Source organism: Cyprinodon tularosa, unplaced genomic scaffold, assembly GCF_016077235.1.
Source record: "Cyprinodon tularosa strain WSP-4 unplaced genomic scaffold, ASM1607723v1 ctg1416, whole genome shotgun sequence".
Lineage (NCBI taxonomy): Eukaryota > Metazoa > Chordata > Actinopteri > Cyprinodontiformes > Cyprinodontidae > Cyprinodon > Cyprinodon tularosa.
Genome location: NW_024038239.1, coordinates 26,925 through 52,297, shown reverse-complemented (window position 1 = coordinate 52,297; position 25,373 = coordinate 26,925). Strand labels below are relative to the sequence as shown.

Below are 25,373 nucleotides of genomic sequence, written 5' to 3'. Positions count from 1 at the left end.
GGCTTTTCTCAGAGGAAAAGATGTTTTTGCTCTTCTCCCGACTGGTTTCGGCAAGAGTAGCCTGGCTTGTGGTTGTGTTTTCGTCGTCGCTGTTAGTATGTCATATGCTTCGTTGATCTGATTGGTTTATTTGGCCCGTCTATCATCAACATAGGCCAATCAGCTAACCAGTATTTTCGCCCCTTCCCAAAATTACTTCAACCGAAGGTTTCCAAATGGATATGCGGAGCAAATCTATCTGGCGGAGTCAGGTTAGCGACTTTCCCCACAGGGTGAGAAAACCCCTCCCAGGTGGGATCCAGTGAAACATCTCTAATAACTGTCCTCTCTGCACACAGAGGTCTTCACATTCTGCAAAGAACACCACCAATATTAAACAAGTCCCCATTAGCTGAAATTCAGAGGGTTGACATGATCATAGTACTTTTCAAAGCTCCACTAACAGAAGGTGTTGTAAGTCTGTCTGTCTTCTCCACGCTGAAAAAAAACTGAGCCATGTGATCAAACCAGGAATGTGAGGAAGTAATGCGTTTAAAATGATGAGGAGAACCTGAGGAGGAATAGATGGACGAGTATATCCCGTTCACTTGGTCCCCATCCCAACCATCCAACTGCCTCTGCTGAGCTCACCTGTTATATTAAAGAGTTGCTGCAGGTAAAGATCTTCTGCTTCAGCCTAAAGCCCACTTTCTCCATCCGCTTGGATCAGACAGAAGAAAACCTTTTTGCTATGAGATTTCTCCAGCAGGAATCTTTCAAGTTTTTAGCATAAATTAAGCTAATTTAGGCCAGATTGGTGCAAAGTAAGCAGAGCTGCCCTGAGACCAGATCAGGCCGCTCTGCCTGCAGCAGACATCCAACTTTCTCTGTTAACATTCAACTTCCTGAGGAAGACTCGGACATGGAAAACAAACAGAGGCAGCAGCGGCTCTGGCTGTGCTGATTGCCTCAACTCGTCCTCCTGCCACTTGTGAAGCCCTCAGAGGGCCGCGCTGCAGGCTGCTGATGGATAAACCCTGACAGGCATCAAGGACTATGGCTCTGCTCCACCTGGGGGTGGGGGGGCAGGTCCATCCATCCAGCTGTGATGGGAATAAAACAGCTCTGATTAATTTGAGGAAGGAAAATGTTAAGGTTTCTTTATGGCATCCAGCTGAGGGTCAGGTGGGAAAATCAGGAGTCTGACCAGAAATAAACTCGCCATAGACCGTCAGAACATTCGGCCTTAGTTGATGTGAAAAGGGTTCAAATAATAACTTAAAACGTATGGAAAACATGAAGACGAGCAGACGAGACCTTCAGCAGAGAAAACACCAAGAGCAGGAGGAGGACGGCAGGTCAGAAGGACCAGGATTCAACTCCCTGAGGAGGTTTTTCCTCCTCTGCATGGAGAGCAGAGCAGTAAATCCCAGCAGATGAAGAGACTGACTCACGCAGCAGCTGCAGGTCACTGGAGGCTGTTTAATGTTTCACACTTTTAAATATTCAGACGGTAAACAGAGAGATGGAACATTTGCTTACAGGAACAAAACCTCTGGATCCGCGGATGGTTTCAACAGTTTAACATTTAACTGCAGCTTTTAATATAAAGTAGGGATGCACGATATAATGGGCCCCCTATCGGTATCGGCCTTAAAACTGAATATCGGACATCGGCCACCCCACCGATATTTAACCCGATATTTGATCAGCTTCTGAGTTTCTAAAGTCTAAAAAAAATTAAATAATTCTACTTCTTCCTCAAAAACTTCTTTTTTACAGACTTAAAAACTTCTAAAGACGAGGGAAAAAATATTGATGCATTAAAATATCACAATATCTTCATATGCTGATATATTTCCATTTAAAAACACCATATCAATCTCTTTTACTAATGAAATATTGCTATATGTCATCGTTATGCTACGAAATCCCCCTGAAAATCAAAAAATTTTGCCATATTTTTATATGTTGATATATTGACGCGGTATCGATCTATTTTACTAACAAAATCTCACAAGAATTTGCAAAATATCACGAGAGTTTGTAACAGAACGATGAAATTTCACGAGATTTTGAAAGTAAAATAGATCGATACCGCGTTTTTAAAAATCAATTCGATATCAGCATGTGAAAATATATTTGAGTATATTATTTTTTCAAAGTGTCAGAAATGGATAACAAAACTGCTATTTTCAATGACTACTTATTTTTGTCCAGCTTTAACATCAGTATCGATATCGGCTACATGAGTTTTAAAATATCGGCATATCGGATATCGGCCAAAATCCCAATATCGTGCATCCCTAATATAAAGATCAAAAATACATAAGCAACAAAAAATGATTTATTTTAGGTAAATATCCTGTGATAGTTTGGAGTCATGGATGAACAGGTTAAGATTAAACTACAAAAGTAATAATAGTGAAACTTATTTATATTTATATAGTTGATTTTGAACATCCCCAATCAGAGATGCATTAATGTTTTTAGGAAGAAGCTTCAGCGACATGTGACTTCATTCAGTTTATTGACAGAATAAATCATGTGAGTACACATTAACAAATCCAAAACGCTCATTTTGACCTTACAAATGATCATAAAGTTAATTTTATATTTTTCTTATTCAGAAATTACAAGAAGATTCGACTTTTAAAAAAAATAATACAGCGAGGCTCACAGGTTTAGGATGCTTCTCTTCCAAATAATAATCGACTAATATCTGTAAGTTTTACACTTTAACACAGTCAGAGTTAAATTGGGCGCGAAGTAAAAATAAAATCTACTGTAAACTAGAAACCAGAAGGTTTAGTACCATGAAAACCCAGACAGGAAGGAGAAACAGATGAACGCAGGCAGCAGAATTATACGCTGCAGTCAGATTCATACAAATAAGGAATTAAATTACATACAAAGTACTAAAAACATTTCACATGTCAGAACACTGGTGTATCAAAACTAAAAAAAGCCCATCCACTCCTCCCACTTCTCTGTCGCAAACAGGAGTCAGTTCAGATTTAAAGGGAAACTGGTTTGGACTAATCGCCAGCATAGTTCTGATCCAAAACTACTAATATTTCTAAAGTGCTTAAAGCAAACTAGTCTGACAAATATAAAACGTCTCAGAAGGAAAATTCAACAAAACAAAGAAAATACTTATTATTTAACATATGGACAGGATTTCACCAAAACTAGGCGGAAACTCATTGGAACGTTTTCTCAGTTTAATGAACTCCTCAGCAGAGCCTCAGTACTTCGGCACCTTGGTGTAATCCTCTGCTCGGACGTTTCTGCACAGGCAGAAAGACAGAACCATCCCCAGTATCTGCAAAACAAAGAACAAATCCTCATTAAAGGGTGAAACTCTGCAGCTTTTATCTGCCTTTGTGTGAAGAGCTCCTCAGGGAACCACTGCTTTTATCATAGTGAAAAACTCCAATAATTGTGTCGCATAATTCTGCTTATACAGAAACACACATTTCATTTTGACACTAATTGAGATTGAAGTTTCTAAAATGAAAACCACATCATAAACATGGTCCGGCGTTCCGCAGGAATCCCGTCTCAGTCCTCCACTTTTTTTAATAATTAGCGCTGTGAATAAAGGGATGTAAAGTATAGCGGCTCGCTGGGACGGTAAAAAGGAGACTCCGGTGTAGGTATCCGATCTGCTTTGGTGGTCAGTCTACTCGATGCCCCACCCTTCTTATGACATCACTATATGGAAACTCCACTCAGACAAACTTTGATTCACCCGTTTCTCAAGGATCGAATCTCTTTTGGAGTTTCAACATACTATTACCTACATTAGCTATGATTTAACATTTTCAGGGTTCCTACAGCATAAGGCAAGTTAAATTCAAGACTTTTTGAGACTTTTTAATGCCACTTGAAATAAAAATTTAAGACCAAATTCACAAGAAACACAAGAAAAACCTTTAACGCTTTTATTGGTTCCGCTATCGGGACGGAACCAATAATTGTGAGCAGTTATTTTTTTTAAATAACAAAAAGTCAATTTTAATGTTTTATTTGGATTACAAAGATAAATCTTAATAAAAAAAATCCTATTTATTATGTTTTAAAAATTAAGACCTACGAAAGACTGATTTAAGACATTTTATTACCAATTAAGGCCTTAGTTTTATTTTGAAGAATTCAATGCCTTTTAAGACTTTTTAAGGACCCGCGGGAACCCTGAATTTATTGGTGATCTAAAGTAGCCGAACGTAGAAAACAATAATTTTCAGTCTTAAAGGAAAGTGCTGCCATTTACCAAGGTGACAAAAAGAAGTCTCAGTTTATTTTTATTCTTTTTATTAAGATAAGAGCAGGGGAGGACAAATGAAACATCCAAAAAATGACTTTCATAGAGATTTTAAATGAAGAAAACAAGTTATTCTACGTGTAGAAAACGAACGGTTATTGTTGATACGAATTCAAAAGTAGTGTAGCTTAATGTGGCTAACTGAACGAGCTAAAAGAGGCTAACCTGTTAGCTACTGAGCACAGCTAGCTACAGGGCTACCCAGCTCTTCCCCTCCACACCATGGTCTAACAGTTACTTTGTTCACCATAAAACAGACACGCTAACGGACGCTGCGTGATGTTATTATCGTTGTCTGGGCAACCAAAATGTTTTACATCATGTGGCAACATTCAGCCAATCATGCAGCGTAACGTCACTGGCATGAAGCAGGACCCGAGCAGATCTGGTACCTACACCTGGTTTAAATCCAGACTGTTTCTGGGTAGAGTTAGCGTGTTCTCAGAGGTCATGTGTGATTCTTCTACAGGTCGTCTGGGTTCCTCCTAAGGGCTACGAAAATCTTTGGTTTTTGGGTTCAGAACTTTATTATTTCTGGATTTATATTTACAAGTATTCCCAACATTTTTTCTTAAATGTACAAAAACAAGACTTTTATTATCGTCTCTAGCTTATAAAACCAAGCATCTAAAGTTTCTCTTTGGTTTATTCTGGAAAATTTCAGGAGCGAAACTTTGAATCAGTTGACGTAGCATAGAGTATTAGCTGCCATTTAAATCCATGCAGGTAGATTACTGGTGGTTTAAATGATGCATCAGGAGTATTAACTAGCTTAGCCTTTCCCTTCTGGTTCCGAGAACAAAAAGCACAGCTTCCTTCTTTAAGCTGAAACACCTTGTTGGAGGTTTTAGCCTCCTGAGCTCATTGTAGGTTTTAATCGTCATTATTTCAAATATTATTTCCTTATCCTGCTTTAGGATGAAATCCTTTATCTTTATTTTCCAACAAAGGAAGCGTACCTCAACAAAAGCCACTCCGAGGCAGATCCCCAGAACCACCCCCAGGTTGGTTGTGATCCAGTTCTCCACACTTGCAGAGCATCCCTAAAACAGAACGCAGACAGAGGAATTAGGGACCAATTCAGAAGGATGACGGAGAGCGGCTTAGGGAACCAGACGCGTTCTTTACCGTGATAAAAACGTCGCTCGCCGTCAGCTCACACATGCCGTTGTCCGGCAGATTCTCTGCAGGGCTGGAGGAATTCCGGCAGGAGCAGGGGAACAGATCAATGGAGCTGTTCTGGATCACCATGTTCTCATTCCAGTCCTGAAGGCCGTTCCAGCCGCAGCACCTCATCTGCAGAGAGGTCAAAGGTCATCAATGTGTTAGCTACCTGTTAGCCAACAGCTCTCCTCCACTGAGTAACGGAGCACTACTTAATGAAGCAAGTTCTGATGTTTATTAGGATACAAATAAAAAATAAAAATAACATTTCATCTGAACCCAGAAGATTAAGTGAAGCAGTGATTTGATTTTTTTCTGGTCGTTCTGTTTGAGGTTCTGTAAGAACGGAGGACATTTGGAGCAGAACTCACGTTCTTCTGGATGTAGTCCCAGGCCCGCTCTGTGCTGGAGAGGTTGCCAGGGTAATTCTTCACAACCTGGATCACGATCTTGGAAACCTCCTTGTTCATCTGCAAGAACAGAAGGATAAAGCAGAACCAGAGCAAAGTTCTTCACTTTTAGGAAACACTTTAACGTTCTTAAACCAATCGCTTTGATTTTAGACTTTGAAATCACAAATGCTTTTAAATTTGGCTTTTCTTTGGTCATTTTCCATCAATTCTTAAACATCTAGCATTATTTATTAACTTTGATATTTTTTCGATTCTTAAGATTTAAAATTTCTTTAATATATTTTTATTTTACTAATTTAACTTTATATTTAAGTTAATAGTCATTTATCTTAACACTTATTTATGCGTTACTGTTGTTTATTTTACAAATAAATTACTTGTATTATTTTTACCTGCTCAAAAAAAATCAACTCTAATTTTTAACATCAAAAGATTTGACAAAAGGTAATGTTGTCTAAAAGTATAAATCTCATTCAGTATAAACATAACTGAATATCAAATTCGTGGAAGCGTAGTTTTGACAAAGGAAGCTTCCATAAAATATAGTGAGGAATGTTTTTTCCCAGCAGAAATCACACTGAAATGCTTCAGTCTGAACAGCAGGGGGAGCTAAATCACCAGGTGGTCAGCTGCAGCTTCCCCTCACAGCAACAGGTGGGTCATGTGACCACCAACCAATCAGAGTTTACCGCTCTGCTGAAACAGACACTTCCTAGAAAAGAAAGTAAAAACCAGAAGCTAAGATGAATCAAGAGGAAGTGACATCACTCACCTCTGGCTTGTTAAAATGCATAAGAGCTCCAGCTGTAATCTGAGCGATAAGGATCAGTAGGAGGAAGGTGAAGTACTGAGGAAGAAAAAGAGAGGATGTTACCAATCTGTCCACATCGGCTCCAATGAAGAATTCAGAACCAAAAGCTAAAAAAAAAAAGAGGCCCGTTTAGAACCCCACCCCTGAAGAGCAGCAGGCTGCAGAGCTTAGCAGGAGCTGTGGGGGTGTCAGGGTCGGGTAGAAACAGTCCGACACAGCTTCAGAAAGAGTCACAGTTCAAATGTTCCAACCAGACTTTAAATGATCCTAAATAATCTGGATGGTTTCTGTGAATCTGGAACATCAGACCTCCACAGTTGTCATGACGACTCACCAGGCCCAGCAGGCAGCGGACCTCGTATATGGTCCCCACGCAGCCGACGATGCCCATGAGGGTGGAGAAGCCTCCAACTCCGATCAGGATGTAGCAGCCCAACTTCACAGACGAGTTGTCATCTGAGGAGTGACAGCAGCACAGATGTTAGGAGCATTTCTTCATCTGTTGATCTAAAACCATCCGGCTAATTTCACACGGAGGCCCCATGGAGCCCCGGAGAGACTCCTGGAGATGAACCGATCCCGCTTGTTTTGGGTGTACTATTCCTTTAAGGCTGATACTGATTATTTAGACATCAATACGACCAAACTCAACTGCAAAATATTTTAAACTACAAAGAAAACTTTTAAACTACTTTTAGGTTAAAGATATGTTTTTCAATAAAATAAAATAATTTCTTTAGTTTCAAACTGCTGTTCCCCATTCATGTGGGCGGGGCTTAGATGACATGCGATGAGGAATGATGACTGAACGTTTAGATGTCTGGAAAAAATATTCCCTGCTGCTACTTCAGGAACCGCTAAACTAGAGAAGGCTAATATAACAGAATCAATAATTATGGAATTGGTTTTAAAGTTTTTTTTATTCCAATGTTTCTAGTTCTTATAATATTGATCAGATTAAAATCTTTCCTTTCAAAAAAACTTTTAAAAAACAGTTCAGTTTTCAAATACTTTTTATGCTTCAAATAATTTATTTTCAATTTGAACAAAATATGTTTTTGAACAAACTTTATGGCCCCAATTTATCTGCATAGAAAAAGCAAACTAACAACATATGAATCACAAGAAAAAAGTGGTGATATGGGCCAAAAACATCAGCCAGCTGATGTATGGGTCCATTTCCAGAGACTCCTGCTGATCCAAGCCGTCCTCTGAATGGTGGAATTCCTCTGGGTCAATCTCTCCAACATCCTGGAAAAAATTCCTCAACCGGCAGAAAAGATGGAGTCGGGCTCTCAGTAAATCCATGAATCACATTGACCTTAAGTGATGCTTTGCAGTGCACATCTGATGCTTTCAGTTCCCTCTATGGAAGTATATGAGGCTAAGAAAGCAGGTAAACAAGATGGACGCTATGACCTCAGCAGGGATCCTTAGCTGGAAGAAGCTGGATCTGAGTTTTTCCAAAGTCAGTATCACTTCTTTTGGAGCCGTTCTGGTGAATAACAGAGATTTTAAAAACACGATCACTACAGGATTTCCCTTAGATACCGTTTAGAGATGATCCCCTCAGTTGAAAAGGTCTTTGTTTTGATTCAAACAGAAAAGGCTGCATTTGCAACATCTCAGATAAAGCGTTTAAATGTGAACCTAATAATAAAATATTAAAAAGAAGTCAAATGCACCAAGTACAGAGCCTTGAGGAACTCCAAAATTAAGTTTCTGATAAATGAAAAAAAAAAACAAAAAACAAATATTGAATCTTATAGACATCTCTGAAAACAGAGTGCTACAAGTTGTAATTGATGTTCCTTTATCTTTTTTACTGTAAAATTTAGTGCTACTTTATTAAGTCTGTGCTGCTTTTCTGTCATTTTTTATGTTAAACTGAATTTTCATCCGAGTGTTTAGACTGGCTGAGAACCGGTCAGTTCTACTTCTCTTCTGTGTGAAAGTTGATGCTCAAAGTAACATCTGGATGGAAGGAGAAGTTGAAGAGTGAACCGGATTTCCTGTGTAAAGATTTCTGAGGTTCATTCAGGCTGAGAGAGAGAGCAACACCTCCAGCAGATAACAGGAAGGCTGAACAAGCTCCCCTGGAGCATCCTGGCTTGAAAACTCTGCTGTAAAGATCGATTTTCTTCTTGGAACAGATGCTCTCCTAATGTTAGCCACGCTAACCGCTAACCTAAAGTATTTTAATCGTCTTTAAGTATTAGCAAAACTATTTTCTGCAGATGGATAATTAGAAAACATCCATGGCAGAAAAAACTGATAAAAATGTTTAATAACTTAATTTATTTCAATTAATAAGCTAAATGTAAAAAACAAAGTTATCAGCAACAAAACCCTGATTAGTTTATCTTAATTTTATTCAGCAAAAATCCACGAGTCACATGGCTGCAGAGGAGGAAGCACCCAGAAAGAACATCGATTATTAGGAAGCATTTCCCATCCAGGCAGTTTCTTATCGCTGCTGCTAAATAAAACAGGAAACTCTTAAATTTAACTAATATATGTTAATTATTATACTTCCTGATGAGAGGATTTCCCAAACTTAGCATCTAATATATTTTCATTTCTGTTTTTAACGTTCAGCTTAGTTTACCTCCTCCACTGATGTTTGTTGAAACTTGCTCACTGACATTTCTTCAGTCCAAATTTTGATTTTTAACTTCCTGAAAATAGCTGAAAATAAAATGTTCTGGACACATGAATGAAGACTCTCTGAACCCTGAAACCACTTGGCTGCAGAGGAAGCACCAAACTGAGCTAATGTGTAACTAACAGCTGATCTTGGAGCTAAAATCTGTTCCTCCGTTCAGATTCAGCTCCATCTTTATCCAGTCTGATTCCACTCCTGACACGATGCACCGCTTGCTCACTGATTCACTGCAGACGTCACTGCATGTCCCCATAACGAGTTCACGCATTGGATCTTCCATTGGACATCAATACCTGGTATTTATGTCCAGGCGCAAAGCTGGACGGCCCTGCATGCTGAGGCGAGCCGCTTTGTGTGACTGCAGCGATGCAGAGTGAGCGTAGTGATGAGTAAGGCACTGATGTGATGCATGCTGATGCTGGACGGAGCAGAAAGGACCCAGTGTGTGAGGGAGGACACCTGCTAAGCGGACAAATGTCCTCAGTGACGCTGGCGGCTCTGTTCGCTCTCCGTTACACTCGCTCAGTGTTCATCTCCATCGTCCTGCATCAAGTGACTGACTCCCTCTCTCCTTACGTCGATCTCGGCTCCTCCACAGTCCGGCCGCTTCAAATAAACACCCCGCGATTCAAATCATCAGGGCATTATATGTTCCTCCTTCAGACCCTTTGGCCTGCTTCGTGTTGTCAGGCAGGTTCTATTTCAAAAATTTCTTAAATATGTATTTCAGCAGTGATCAAGGTGCATTATCTTCATTGCTAAACAAACAATGAATGAAAAATGAAAGAGGTGTGGATGGGCTCTCCTGTTTCTCCCATAGTGGGGAACTTATAGATGGAAGAAGAGGAAAGCAGAGCTCTACACTCATACGTGGGAACAAACCCCGGTCACTGGTTCAGATACGTGGACGACACATGGGCCAAAATAAAGACCAAGGCTGTGGACGGAATCATCTACCCCATTTACACGACCCTCTGAAACTGATCCGTGCTAGGGATGGAACGGTTTATAAAAACCGTCCGAACCGTTCGGTTCGACTGTCTCGGTTCAGTTCGCGTGTGTTGCGTTCGGTTCATGCGCTGCTCCTTTTTCTCATAGGCCAAGCGTTTACACTCCAGAGCAGAAGGTGGCGGTACTGCGACCAAAGCCAACCACCAGTAGTAAACAAGAAGAAGAAGAAGCTAAGCAGTTGTTGTGGAGAATTGTGTGGGTATGGCGAGTGGGAAAGAACAGGAGTTGGAAGACGCGCCAGCAGCACTATAGGTCTGCTGTATGGGACCACTTTGCATTTAGAGTGACCTACGATGACGGCGGAAAGAAAGTTGTGGATAAAAGTGCAACAGTGTGCAAGCATTGTGCAACACGTTTTGTTTATGCTAACATCAACATGACCAACATGTCAGGCTAACAATCAACATATACCGAACCGAACCGAAAACCGTGAAAACGAAACCGTTCCATGAACCGTTCCACCCCTAATCCGTGCCGAGTTCGGACTGAGCTGAGATCAGTTTACACATCCCACTAGCACGGTTCCCTGCCTCCTAGTGGTGACCTACGATACTACTGCTTTCTAGAGGTAAACAAGCAAATCAACATGGTGGCGCCCATAACATTCAGTAAGTTCTGCTTGGTTATTATTGTGACATTTCGTTATTTCCAGAGAGTCAGGCGAAAATGGCAGCCTTTGGTGAATTTACCTGACAGAGTCGGCTTTTGGGAAGTGGATACGACAAACAATAGTCTAATCAGGGCTTACAGACGCAGGAAACAGTGACAGATGTTTAGGATAATCACAGAATCATCTCTGGAAATCGTGTGGGACGGTAGGAAGCTTGTATTTTTATGAATTTCTGATATTTCATGATTACGGAGGCTGGGTGTAAGGAGATGACGCGGTCTGCTCATGCACTCTTTGTTATCTGACAACTGAGCCAGAACTGAACCATTTAGTGCAGTTTGTTGTGTCTGGCGCGGTCCGGTTCAGTTTTGCCTGCCATTTACACTCAAAAGTTTTCTCAGTTACCGTGCTCGGACCGATCGGAAACGGTTTCAAAAGGGTAGTGGAAATGGGGCTATCAAGTTCACCAGGGAAGATTTGAAAAATGACCGCTTTGCCTTCCTGGACTGCACTGTTCACATCATTGAGGACAAAAACGTCCATATTGTGGCCAAGGAAGACAGATGGTTGGAGTGAGGGGTTAAGGAAGCCATTTTTGTTAACCTGGAAACACCTCTACAGAGGAGGTGGTATTAGACATAACCTTTAACCTACTTAGAAAGGACTTTTAGGAACAAAACCCCGAAGATTCACCTCTCAACTGCCCTCACCTGACTCACACTTCAATGAGGCGTGTGACTAAAACCACTCTGATGAGGGAGTTAGCGACACATCAGATCCCCCTAATGACTGTGAACCCCCCATGTGACCTCCTGGCCAATCCACTGGGGGGATCAGAGCCACCATTTGTTTCCCCTAATTCTTTGTTTGAACTACAGTATATTAATCTCAGTGCTCCAAACTACTAGTTAGAACTGAAGAAGCCTCTTGGATGAATGGATAAACGTCTTCTAGAAAACTTCACGTCCAGTTGCCTAAACTGAACTTTTCAAGCTAGACCCTGACCTGGATGACTGAGAATCTTCACAGATATGAATGAAAAATGGTTTCTGCATCTATATTGTTTGATCTAAGTAAAATCAGAAGGACTCGATGAGTGACATAAGTGAAGGGGTTCAATGCAGGAAACAAATGCGGTAAAAAATGCATTTGCAATGAAAAACGATGAAAGATCTGAATTTAGGGCTGCAACAACGAATCGATAAAATCGATAAAAATCGACTTTTAAAAGCGTTGGCAACGAATTTAATCATCGATTAGTTGTGTCGCGCGATTAATGCGTCATCCGCCGCCGCCGTCATCCCGGGGAAGAAAAAAAAATATGGCGGAGCGAGTCAGCGCCGCAGTTGCAGTGTTGCCAACTCAGCGACTTTTCAGACCCCTCCAGCGACTATTTTTTTAAAAAGCGACTAGCGACAAATCTGGCGACTTTTTACGGTGTCACTGGCGGCTTTTGGAGACTCTTACGTGAAAGCCTGTATCGTTCCTACTCATGTCCTCCAGCGGCAGCTGCTGCCGTGGGGCGCCTCCCCCATCCCAACGCCTTTCTCCCTCTCCCACAAGAATCCCTCTCAGCGCTGCAGTCCGAGCCGCAGGATTTTAGTGAGGAGTTTACCCTCAGCGTCCAGACTGCAAATGAAGCGCGCATGCCCCGGGATTGACGGCGCAAATTGATCACAATAATTAAAACAGCCTGCGCTTTGTAAAGTGAAAAAAGTCGTAACATGCAACTTTTGTAAAAACAAATAAACATGGCACGGAAGCACCACTGTTATGACGCAGCACCTGAAAAGAAAACATGTTGGAGCTTTCAATGGCAGTGAAGAGAGCTGATCAGCAGGATGAGTAACCATGTTTGTTTCATTTTAAAGTGGGGAAACGTAAGTTAGTTTCTCATCTGATGCTTTCCTTACCGTGTTAGTAGGTTACAGACAGTGATAAGGTTGGCTACTTATTTTACTTTTAATTTCATTTGAATTAGCTTAAGCAGCGTTTATATTTTCTTTATAAATAAATTAATTTGCAAATTATGAGGGCAAGGCTTTTAAAGTTGAAATCTTCTGGCAAAGATAAAGTAAAGATGATCCTGCAATTTATGGAAGTAAAGCAGAATAAAATCCAGCAAGATCAGTAATATGTCAATTAATTATCTGCCACATTCCCATGTAAATATCTGTCTTTGGAGGATGTGTTTTTTAGCACCCCTAGTTCTCTCATTTTTATTCCAAATGCAATTTATAATTTGAACCACAGGGCTATTTTTATCTCTATGGTTCAGTATTTTCTCAAGTAGCAACTTTAACTGCTATACTTTCCTGTCTTAAAAGGCAGAACTCTTCTAGTCTAAAAAAAACTCATTTGTTGAAATGGGGGGCCTATTGTTTGAACCCCTTAGGGGCTTTAAAAAACAAAAATGCCTGTCTCTTTTTGCGCTTTATGAAACAAAGTACCCTATATTTAGTGGATGTACAGCTACATTTCTCATGTAAGTTTGCGTAGTTTTAAAACAAACATTTATTTTTCATATAGCACCAGTACAGTTAATGAGAAACCTGTACTTGTGTGCTTGTTTGTTCTGTCTAAAATGTTTATTTTGGAATAAAGAGGTTAATATAAAAAAAATATTTTGTGTCCGATTCATCGATTAATCGAAAAAATAATCGGCCGATTCATCGATTTTCAAAATAATCGTTAGTTGCAGCCCTATCTGAATTGGAGTGCAACGCTGTGAGGAAACAACTGGAATGATTAAAGCATATTTTTTAACAAGACTCTGATCTTAGCAGCATTGAACAGCTCATTAATTCTGTGCGTTAAACTACCTGCAGCTAAACACACTGGACAAAATTAGCCCAGCAGCTTCTTGCAAACAAATTCTGATGTCACTTAGGAAGAACTCTGATTGGCTAATCCCACACTTCCTGTGTTTCAAGAACGCTGATTGGCTAATCACACACTTCCTGTGTTTCAGTGGCTGTATAGTGTCACATAAATGTGAGATGTGCTTTTGGTTTGGTGGAAATACCCAAAATACCCACACAAGGTCTGTTTGTTTGCTTTGAACTGGAGCCAGAAACAAACCCAGTCACCAGGAACTGACCCAGTCGCCAGGAACCGACCCAGTTGCCAGGAACCGACCCAGTAGCCAGGAACCGACCCAGTCGCCAGAAACCGACCCAGTCGCCAGGAACCAATCCAGTCGCCAGGAACCGATCCAGTCGCCAGGAACCGACCCAGTCGCCAGGAACCGATCCAGCCACTAGGAACCGACCCAGTCGCCAGAAACCCACTGAGCCAATAGGAACTGACCCAGTCGCCAGGAACCGACCCAGTCGCCAGAGACATACCCAGCCAATAGGAAAGGACCCAGTCAACAGGAACCGACCGAGCCAATAGGAACTGACCCAGTCGGCAGAAACCCACTGAGCCAATAGGAACTGACCCAGTCGGCAGAAACCCACTGAGCCAATAGGAACTGACCCAGTCGCCAGAAACACACCCAGCAAGTAGGGAACGACCCAGTCAGCATACGTCACACAATCACCAGGAATCAATTCATGTGCCAGAAACCCACCCAGCCACTAAAAACCGACCCAGTCGGCAGGAATCAATCCAGTCGCCAGAAACCCACCGAGCCAATAGGAACTGACCCAGTCGCCACGAACCGACCCAGTTGCCAGAAACCCACCCAGCCACTAAGAACCGACCCAGTCGCCAGGGACCGACCCAGTCGCCAGGAATCAATCCAGTCGCCAGAAACCCACCGAGGCAATAGGAACTGACACAGTCGCCACGAACCGACCCAGTTGCCAGAAACCCACCCAGCCACTAAGAACCAACCCAGTCGCCAGGGACCGACCCAGTCGCCAGGAATCAATCCAGTCGCCAGAAACCCACTGAGCCAATAGGAACTGACACAGTCGCCACGAACCGACCCAGATGCCAGAAACCCACCCAGCCACTAAGAACCGACCCAGTCGCAAGGAATCAATCCAGTCGTCAGAAACTGACCCAGTCGCCTGAAAGCAACACAGTTGCCGGGAACCGATCCAGTCCCCAGGATCATTCAGTTCTTCAAGCGTTTCATCTGGTTTTGTATCCAAACAGAACTACCCCCAAATTCCAACACAAGGTCTGTTTGTTTGCTTTGGACTCAAGCCGGAAACCGACCCAGTCACCAGGACCAGGACTCTGTCACTAGAGACCGACCCAGTTGTCAGAAACCGACCCAGTCACCAGAAACTGACCCAGTGACAAGGATAATTCAGTTCTTAAAGTGTTTCATCTGGTTTTGTTTCCTAACAGAGTCATTAAAAACATCCAACCCAGAAGCAAAAACGACAACATTTCAAAGCTTCTTTTCGAGTGTAATTAAAGACCCTGGAAAAGTTCAGGATTTATCTTCAGATGAAATATATATTAGATTGATAAGTTATGAACCATTTGGACTTTGACTGAGCCATTTTGAAAACCAGCGAAATCTTTTGGAAAATAAAGTCCTTGGAAGTTGGAGACAGTCAACAAAACTGTCTTTCAAAAAGTACTCGATCCTAAAACGTTAAATAAACTCAGTGATTAACCGGTTAGTCAGATATGTTCAATCTTCTGACTGAGTACAGAGTTCCAGCTTGTGGCAGTTCTACTGGTTCCCCTGGATCTGAAATTAGAATAAATAAAACAGAAATATCCTTTTCTGGAGTCAGTTTAGTAATACTCAATCCAGACCGGGAGAAAGTGTTGCTTCTACCCAAAACAATGAAAACTGACAAAAATACGCAGAACAGCATCAGAACTTGGATCAGAACATGGGAAGCATTTTCACAGCTGCAGCTCATTAGCTGCAAATCCATTAAAAATAAAGTCCTTTCTGAAATAATTAAAAACATGATGGTTCACTTACTGAGGACCAAGATGAAGCTCTCTTTGTCCAGAAGGAGCCAGAGTCCGAAGCCCATGATGAGGACACCAAGCAGCTGGAAAATTAACAAAAACAGACGTCAGTAATCATGTTTGACTCTAAAAAAAAAACATACTAATGAGGCTGGAACAAAACCAGCACAAAAAAACCCATTTACATATCTCACACACAAAACATAAATGACTGAAAATTTAAAAATATCAACCATCTTAACCTAAAGAATTTCATTCAAACACTGCAGCAAACTTTCTAAAGAAAAAACGAATGTGAAACCTGACAGGCTGCATCAAGCTAATGTTTGCTAACTGCTACAGCTAATGTAAAATAATCCAACAACTCAAAATATTATTTATTTACATTCATTTTACAAACATGACAAGTAGTATGAATATAAGAAAAAAAAGTGAAATATTAAAATACAGTTTCTTTTTTGGCTTTCGAGAGCTTTTTAAGGCTAAAATGCAGTAGGTAGGGCCAACTAGCATCACGTTTAAACTTCAAAATTTAGCTTTAAAGACATAAGGATGTTGTTTATTTTGAAGCCCTTTTTTTCAAAAGTTTATATTTTGGTTAATTCTGCAAAAACAAAAAATAGTGACAGAGTCCCCGTTTACGACCACCTGTCCCTGGTTATGAACAGGGGAAATGTTGCGCCTTATTACGGTAGAAAGAGCGTGCGCTCAAGCTGCACGCAGAAACAGCTGTTAGCTAGCTGGCTGCGCAGCGTTAAAGATGAGGAAGAGAGTGCACCACTTTTAAAACAGAAGAAGAAGCAGAATTTATTTGCCTTTATTTATTAACTGGCGGCAGCTGATGGGGAAAATGCAACGTAAACCAAGCTAATCAACATCCTTCACCTCCAAGTTGGCGGCTTAGAAATGATCCTATACTTCTGACCTTTTTAACACAACTTTTTCCTGAGTCATTAAAAGTTTTCCAGTCTGTAGTAACCTCTGCGCTCCCATTGGCTGATTGACCTTTCTTCCATCTCTCCTGCTATACAGGATTCATGTTTAGGCAAACTATTATTGATGGAAAACGAACCAAAGGAAGGGACCAGAGGGTAGTTTCAGTTCTGCCATCCTGCATTAATGACTTTTCTTCTCACTGCCACCCACTGGACTGGAGGTGTAGTGCAGTTTTCCAAACAAATTGGATCCAAACCAAACGTTATTAGGTCAATTAAAATATATTTTCCATAGCCTTTAAAGGAATAGTACACCCAAAACATGATTAGCCTTCATTTTCTACTCACCCCCATGCTGAACAACACTCTGGAGTACTTTTTTGATATCTCAAATGCATCTGGAGATCTGGGAGGCTTCTTGCTGTCTGCTGACATTCAAATAATGGAGGTCTATGGCGCCCGAGGCAGAAAGGTCCATAAAAGTCCACAAAAAACGTGTCAATAATCCTCCATACTGCTCGTCCAATGTATTCCAAGTGTCCTGAGTGGGTAGCGTCCATAATTTACTCGAAACGAAGTCATTTAGAATGTTTTTAGAGCATAAACAGTAGTGTATAGGATTTCCTGAAAGCGCGCACATGCGCAATCACGACGCTACGGAAGCCGACAGACCAAACCAGATGAAAGTGCGAATTCAGCGTCTGCTCTGCCGATAATGCAAGCGTAGAAGAAGAAATGTGCTGTTTACCTGTGCAAAGAAAGAAACAACGAAAGAAAAATGTCTGAGGACTTCAGTGTTGAGGAAGAGCATGAGTTCTTTGCTGAGCTGAATGCGCACTTTCATCTGGTTTGGTCTGCCGCGGTTTCCGTAGCGCCGTGAACGCGCTTTCCGGAAATCCTATACACTACTGTTTATGCTCGAAAAACATTCTAAATGATTTCGTTTCGAGTAAATTCTGGATGCTACCCACTCAGGACACTTGGAATACATTGGACGAGCAGTATGGAGGAATATTGACACGTTTCTTGTGGACTTTTATGGACCTTTCTGCCTCGGGCGCCATAGACCTCCATTATTTGAATGTCAGCAGACAGCAAGAAGCCTCCCAGATCTCCAGATGCATTTGAGATATCAAAAAAGTACTCCAGAGTGTTGTTCAGCATGGGGGTGAGTAGAAAATGAAGGCTAATCATGTTTTGGGTGTACTATTCCTTTAAGAGCAGTTTTTGCTTGGCTAAAAACAAATCCCTGGTATTTAAATTCAAGGACTTTGTGTTGAAAAGGTGACAATAAAGCTAAACCAGAGTTAAAGGCCTCAACTTAGGTTAGTACGATTTTTTTAATCTCTGATCCGATTTTTTTTCCATGTCACACTGACTGCGTGTTGAAAGGCTCGGGTTAGGCAAGGTGAGCAGATCTCTGCAAATGTTTCACTTTTGTTTCTGTGCTTTACACACATTAAACTATTTACCACATTTGATTTGGACAAAATATGAAAAGTTATTAAGAAAAAAAAATGAAAACCACCGACTCATTCTATAAAGCAAAGCTCTACTTAACGAGTCTGCGCAGCATCTAGAACCAGAACAGATAGAGAAAGTTCATATAATAAAAATATAATGAGATCTACGTCTAAAGAAAAGAAAAACACAGCAATAAATGCTGTGGGATGGTTTTTATGCTGACTGCAGCAGAGAGGTGATTATCAGAGAGAGATCTGGGAAGTTTATCCAAGTTTTTCTTTCTTTTTTTCCATAAAGAGGTGAGAGAGATACGCCACACTCACTTGCTCTGTCTGTCCCTCCTTATTTTGTTTTCTGTGAGGCTCAAAGAGGATCACTATTTTCCGTTTTCTGTCTTGCTGAACCACTATTATAATTTTATTTCCCCGTGCGATTAACAGATTTTATTTTTTATTTTTCCACAAAGTGGATGTGTTTTACTTTGTAACCGCTTCTCTCTTCCGGTCAGATCCATGAAGTTGCTGCTGAATTGCTGCATAGTCAGACTAGAATAGACCTGGGCTCTATCAGAACATGTCCCTGATGACATGTTTAGCTGCATGTCATCATTTAACCGCTGGTTTTCTAGGTGGTGCCCTGAAAACAAGGTGGGCAACATTAATAATAGGCTATCGTTTTGGGGAAAGCCTGGTCTGATTTGGAGAGACGGCCTCCATCCCACTTTAGATGGTGCAGCACTTCTTTCTAGGAATCTGGTTTCATTTATCAGTCCTCCAAAACCCTGACCACCCAGGGTGCAGACTAGGAATCAGAGTTGTAGTTTAACACACCTCTCTGCAGCTTCTCTACTGTTACCCACTCATTACTCCATCCAGACAGTGCCTTGGTAACAAACAAAACCAAACAAATTAGAAAAGAATCCTAACCTTGTGCTCTGACCACTTTTTAATAACCTTCAGGATTACTTTAACAGAAGTCTCCTCCCCCAAAAGAAGGTTTCACTTTAGCAGATCATTATGAGATTATGAGATACATTTTAAAGAATCTGTTTCACGTTCTCTCTCCTCTGTTTCACTGAGCAGTGCTGCAGAGGGCAAAGGTTTAATTCATTCCCCTTCACAGGTTGATGATTTTGGGCTTGCTAGTTCCCTGTGTACTGCCTTAGACAACGCAGCCCCTTTAAAAAAAAATAAAAAATATTAAAATAGGAAGCTGGCTCCCCGGTTCAAAGCAGAGATGTGCACTCTGAAGCAAAAAACTAGGAAACTGGAGAGAAAATGGCGCTCCACATGCCTAAGGGAATCCTACCTAGTCTGGAAAAATTGTTTACTGCTGTATAAGAGAATCCTTCAAAAGCAAGAGCAGCATATTTCTCCTCATTAATAGAGTATAAGAATAATCCTAGATATATTTTTAATACAATTGCCAGACTCACCCAGAGCCATAGCTCTGTTGAACCGTCCATCCCACCTGCTCTTAGCAGTGATGATTTTATGGGATTCTTTATAAATAAGATTGATCTTATTAAAAAATGAGATCATTGTTACTCCTCTAACTACGATTGGTTTATCTCTAGAAGGTGGGGCAGCATCTGAGGTAGCCATAGAATCTGAACCGGGTTTAGACTGCTTTGATCCAGTTGAACTATTAGAGTTAGCAAAACTATTGTCTTCATCTAAACTTTCAACTTTTATGTTCGCTCCAGTTCTGACCACGTTATTCAAAGAAGTATTCCCTTTGATCTCCTGTTACAGGGATATGTATCAAAGGCTTTTAAGGTTGCTGTGAATAAACCTTTATTTCAGAAACCGTCTCTTGACCCAGATGACTTGGTCAATTATAGACCTATATCCAATCTTCCTTTCTTATCTAAAATTCTTGAGAAAGTAGTTGCCAAACAAGTGTGCAACTACTTACACCATAATGAACTTTTTGAAGAGTTTCACTCTGGTTTTGGGCTTATCACAGAACTGAAACTGCTCTTGTGAAAGTCACTAATGATATTCTCATGGCCTCAGATAATGGACTTGTATCTGTGCTCGTCCTGTTGGATCTCAGTGCTGCATTTGATAAAATTGACCATGATATTCTTTTAGAAAGACTTGAATATTTTGTAGGAATTAAAGGTACAACATTAGCCTCGTGAGATCATCCTGATCTCGTGAGCTTTCAAGGTTTCACTCGCAGATCAGTCTGGAGACTCTCCGTTAAAGAAAATTCACCAAACGAACATCCAATCAGCGTTGGCTTTGAGGCGGGTTGAGGTGTGACGCAACGAGAAGCACGACAGTTCAGTCTAAAGAACATGGTGGCTTCAGCCGATGAAACTAGCGTTAGCGTGGCTATCGAGCAAGTTTTATCGGAATTACAGAGTATTTCTTCACTGAAAGAAGAGCAAAACACTGCTCTGGAGGCTTTTCTCAGAGGAAAAGATGTTTTTGCTCTTCTCCCGACTGGTTTCGGAAGAGTTAGCCTGGCTTGTGGTTGTGTTTTCGTCGTCGCTCTGTTAGTACGTCATATGCTTCGTTGATCTGATTGGTTTATTTGGCCCGTCTATCACCAACATAGGCCAATCAGCTAACCAGTATTTTCGCCCCTTCCCAAAATTACTTCAACGGAAGGTTTCCAGATGGATATACGGAGCAAATCCACCTGGCGGAGTCAGGTTAGTACAGCACTAGACTGGTTTAAATCTTATCTATCTGATCAATTTCAGTTTGTTCACGTTAATGGCAGATCTTCCTCATGCTCAAAGGTTACCTGTGGAGTACCACAGGGATCAGTGCTAGGACAAATTCTCTTTACTTTATATATGTTCCCAATCGATAAGAGTTATTAGACAGCATGGTATTAATTTTCACTGTTATGCTGATGATACCCAGCTGTATAAAACCAGATGAAGCTAACCCATTACATAGATTACAGGCATGTCTTCAAGACATAAAAACCTGGATGACTCTTAACTTTCTCCTTCTGCATGAAGACAAAACAAAAGTTATAGTCTATGGACCAGAGTCTTTGAAAAATAAGCAGATTAGTCAGTCAGTTCATTTGGATGGGATTAATTTGATCTCAGATAAAGTAAAACGTCTTGGTGTTATTTTTGATCAGGACCTGTCATATCAAAGATTTTCAAATAATTTACTTTTTTCATTTGCAGAATATTGCACACAAAAAATAGAAATATCCTGTCCAGGGATGATGCTAAGAAACTAACAGGTTATCCTGAGCTATCTCTATAGTTATGCTGCTATAGGCTCAGACTGCTGGAGGGCATAGGGCCACCTTTTTATCATTTTACTTCATTCTATCTCTTTCCTCCCATTCTGCAGAATCTGTTAGTTCAATCTCTAACATTATGCTCTCTCTGCTTTTTCTCATAGTAGCTTCATCTAGTCTGTTCCTGTTTGGCTGTGACTCCATCCTGGAGAGAAATATCAGCTGTGCTGCTGCCATCGACACCTTTGTTTATAGATGTTGGAGATTGGCCTGTTTTCCAGTCTAGTCCTGTTTCTCTGACTGTGACTAACTGGATGTGCTCTCTTCATCCTCTGACATGGGAGCTGGCTCGGAGCTCGTCTGCCTGGCTGTGTGTTTCATGGCCGGGTTCGCCTGTGGAGCTCGTTGACAGTTTTTCCTTTTGTATCTCTGCTTCTGTCTCTTTGAACCCCACTCAGCCTCAGCACATGACCGCTCACACTGAGCCTGGTTCTGCTGGAGGTTTCTTCCTGTTCAAAGGGAGTTTTCCTCTCCACTGTCGCTAAAATCATGCTTGTTGTGATCATCCTCACTGACTTTCAATGAGTGCTAAACGCCACAACCTCGTCCGACATCATTTTCTGTCGGATCGGACGCAAAGTGTGTTGTGGCCTTTAGATTATATTTTTCTTGGATGCACATCTTTATATTTAAGTGCAATGTCCAGCCTAAAAGCCTTATTCTTTAGATCTATGAACTTTGTCAGCCTATAAATTCATACAGAAATATTTCCAGTTGGGTCAACATGTTTCCAGTTCCCCAAATGGAGATAGTTGTCTGAGCACTTTACGAGCTTTATCCTCCAACTCTGAAGGTATATGAAGACACTTAACCTCAGATCGCATCTACACAGATGGATTCACCATGGTAACTAGGCCGCAAGCACTTAACTGCACTTCCATGAAGAAAATGCACAGAGCAACAGAAACTGGATGGATTCATAACAAATGTTATTTTTAGACTAAAACGGCCACATTTTCTGGTTCTGAACACAAGAACAACAAATCAGAGCATCCCATTGGATATTCCCCTTGGTGAATCTTTTACAGTTGATGACTATAATGTGGGGGAACCTGGGTTTGAATCAGCCTCTCAGATGATGGACTGAACAGAACTTCAGAAGATGCTCAAAGTTGGGAGGATTGTTCTAGAACCTAAATTGAACCAGAAGTTTCAATGAACGTTGGCTGGAAGATGAAAAATACAAATTATGGATTAAACGGGGACAAACCCCACGAGTTGCCTCTTGTAAAGTCTGCAAAAAAGATGTGCAGCTTTTCACAATGGGCGAGTCTGCGCAGTCGAGTCACATGAAGAGTAAGTCATAGACCTTTTAAGTAAGCCAACTGAAGTAGCCTAGTAGCTACACGTTAACGTTAGCGCCTATTTGTTTACGCTAGTAACTGCTAGCTAGGAATTCACAGGCTAAGTTACTGAGTGACTGAGAGTACGGTGTGATAATGTAATGTTAGTATTGCAGTGTTTCCTGCAGCACTATCTTGGCGAGGCGGTCACCTCGCCAAACTCACGCTACCACCGTGCCAACGTTCCAAAAAAAAACCCAAAAAACCCCCGAAGTTTTAATTCATTGCCAGGCCCAGACCTTAAAATAGCATTGATAACTCTACGGCTGATAATACTGAATTGCGACACCCTCTGGTTGGTTATATTACTACGCCATGGCAGAGGAGTAATTTTCTTTGATCATCCGAGTAATCATTTTGACTATGTATTGGTATGTAATTTATGGTGGTGTAAGGTGCTGGAAAAAGTTTTAAAATGGATCTTGAAAGTGCTTGATTTTGACTTTGGAAAAGGTGTGCAAACCCTGCTCTGCGGGCAGAAGAGCTTGGCTAAGTTTGACTAAGAATAAATCAATGGATTTCATTAAGGGCTGTTAGACTAAAGGGGCCAGAAAAACAGTTGCTCAACAAGCTTTTCAGAGTTTCATGACTGTAGAAAGTATTGCTCTTCTTTGAGTCGGCCATCACCAAAAAAAAAACAATAAAAGGATAAGTTCTAAAAAGGTATGAAAATTAAAAAAGGAATTTGTTTCTTTTAAAGGAACGCATTTAGTTTAGAAAGTGGTAATATTTGCCTTTATTTATCCATCCTGATGCTAAGAGCTAGACAGCAGAGAAATACTTACGAAGAAGATGAGGTTGAAGAGGAAGAGCAGGTACTTGCTCACTTTCAGGCAGCCTTGTCCCATTTTGCTTTATCTGCAAACACCACAAAGAAACAGGAATGTGTCAGCTGAGACATCAGTGAGGGGGAGGAGCCATCTCCAACCCAGACTCTGGATGAGAACTGCAGACCTTCACGGTCCGTTGGTTTCTAAAAGCAATCAAACCCAGGTTTATGAGGAAACATATTTCAAGATAAAAACAACAAAGATCTAGGAGTCTAGGAGCTGCTGGGAGGAAAGATCTGTGATAACGCTCCTCAGTGGACCTAAGGTGCAGCTTGTCCCTGGAGCTCTCTAGCGCTGCAACAGCTTCAGACTAGAGGGTTCAGAGAAACTGAAGTAAAAATGTTCATCAACTGTACAAAAACTTTGTATTCTCAGCGCCTTACTTTCCTGTTTCAGCTACAATTAACATCATTTCTCTGTTAAACAGCAGAATAATTATATAAATATATTTGAACAAATATTTATACATCTCTCTAGAGAATAAAGGCTGATTTTGTAAAGAAATGGATTTTAAAAACAAACCACTGGACTTTTTAAGACATTTTGCTTCCCATCCAGGGCAGCTCTTTCCAATTTTGAATTGAAAATGCATCCTGGATGGGAAGCTTCTTGGAATTGGGAAAAAATATTACAGTGGTTGTTTTTTTTACTTTTTAGAATGACTATGATCTGGATGACTGAGAACCTTTACCAGCAAAAAGAAATTGAGGAAAAACAAAGTTTTCTTAGCGGCAGAAATCGAGAAAAGAAAAAAAAGCTTAAAATAAACTAGAAATAATCAGGAAACAGTGGAGGACCACTTGTTTTTTTTACTCTGTCAGCTGTTCTGAAGCTGGTCTTTTCTTATTGATGATCTTATTGCACCTGTGATGAGCCAGAATCCTTTCTAGATATGTTTAATGAACTTAAACTAATTCCTTTGGTTCCGTTTCAACCTTTGAAACATCCCTGCAGAATGAAACCAGTTCAAACCTGACGCTTAATAAGCCAACAGCTCCCATTAAAACCAGTGACTTTAGCTGAATCGATCTGTTTTCTTCCTTCACTGTCCAATAAATCCATGGAATATGGGGTGGGGGGGCAGCCGACCCACTTTCCCAGCACTGTAAATGGGTCAGTGTTACAGAACCGCCCGGGTCAGTTCATGAAGCTTTAGGCTATTTTCCAGCTATAAACCTGTTATCGCCGATGATTTACTGCTTCTCCAGAATAATTCCCTTTTTAATCGATGGTCATAAAACCATAAACATCCTTCATTTGTCCTTCAGCTGCTTTGGAAACACAGGTCCTTCTAATGGCATAAATACAGAGATAGAAATCAACCAGAAGACTTTATCTCACGGGTTTAATCTGGGGGGAGTGAAAACTTTCTGATGCATGTGGAGAAATTATTCGGCCTTTTGGTATCACTTATTGACCCGCTTACGGCACCCAGGAACCATGTTGACGTCCAGATCCTTCTTGGATCCATGATTATGTCTGGAGACGGAGAACAAAACAAGGAAGAACCGCCGTTTGATTCTGGAACGGACCAGAACCAAAGTTTGGATTAGGGATGCACGATATTGGGATTTTGGCCGATATCCGATATGCCGATATTTTAAAACTCATGTAGCCGATAACCGATATCGATACCAATGTTAAAGCTGTAT

General features: G+C 41.0%; 1 protein-coding gene across 1 annotated transcript in view; it reads right to left on the bottom strand.

Annotated features, from left to right (window-relative positions):
- Positions 1-2,490: 2,490 nt before the first annotated feature.
- The window catches only part of LOC119779041 (CD82 antigen-like), a 35,398-nt gene continuing 12,515 nt past the window's right edge, over positions 2,491-25,373 (bottom strand). The window contains exons 2-9 of the mRNA XM_038278538.1: positions 23,677-23,749; positions 15,881-15,953; positions 7,029-7,150; positions 6,656-6,730; positions 5,842-5,940; positions 5,435-5,602; positions 5,266-5,349; positions 2,491-3,304 (exon numbers count right to left, since the gene is read on the bottom strand). Coding sequence (XP_038134466.1) covers positions 3,227-3,304; positions 5,266-5,349; positions 5,435-5,602; positions 5,842-5,940; positions 6,656-6,730; positions 7,029-7,150; positions 15,881-15,953; positions 23,677-23,739 — 762 coding nt within the window. The 5' untranslated portion in view covers positions 23,740-23,749 and the 3' untranslated portion in view covers positions 2,491-3,226. The remainder of the gene's footprint in view (positions 3,305-5,265; positions 5,350-5,434; positions 5,603-5,841; positions 5,941-6,655; positions 6,731-7,028; positions 7,151-15,880; positions 15,954-23,676; positions 23,750-25,373) is intronic.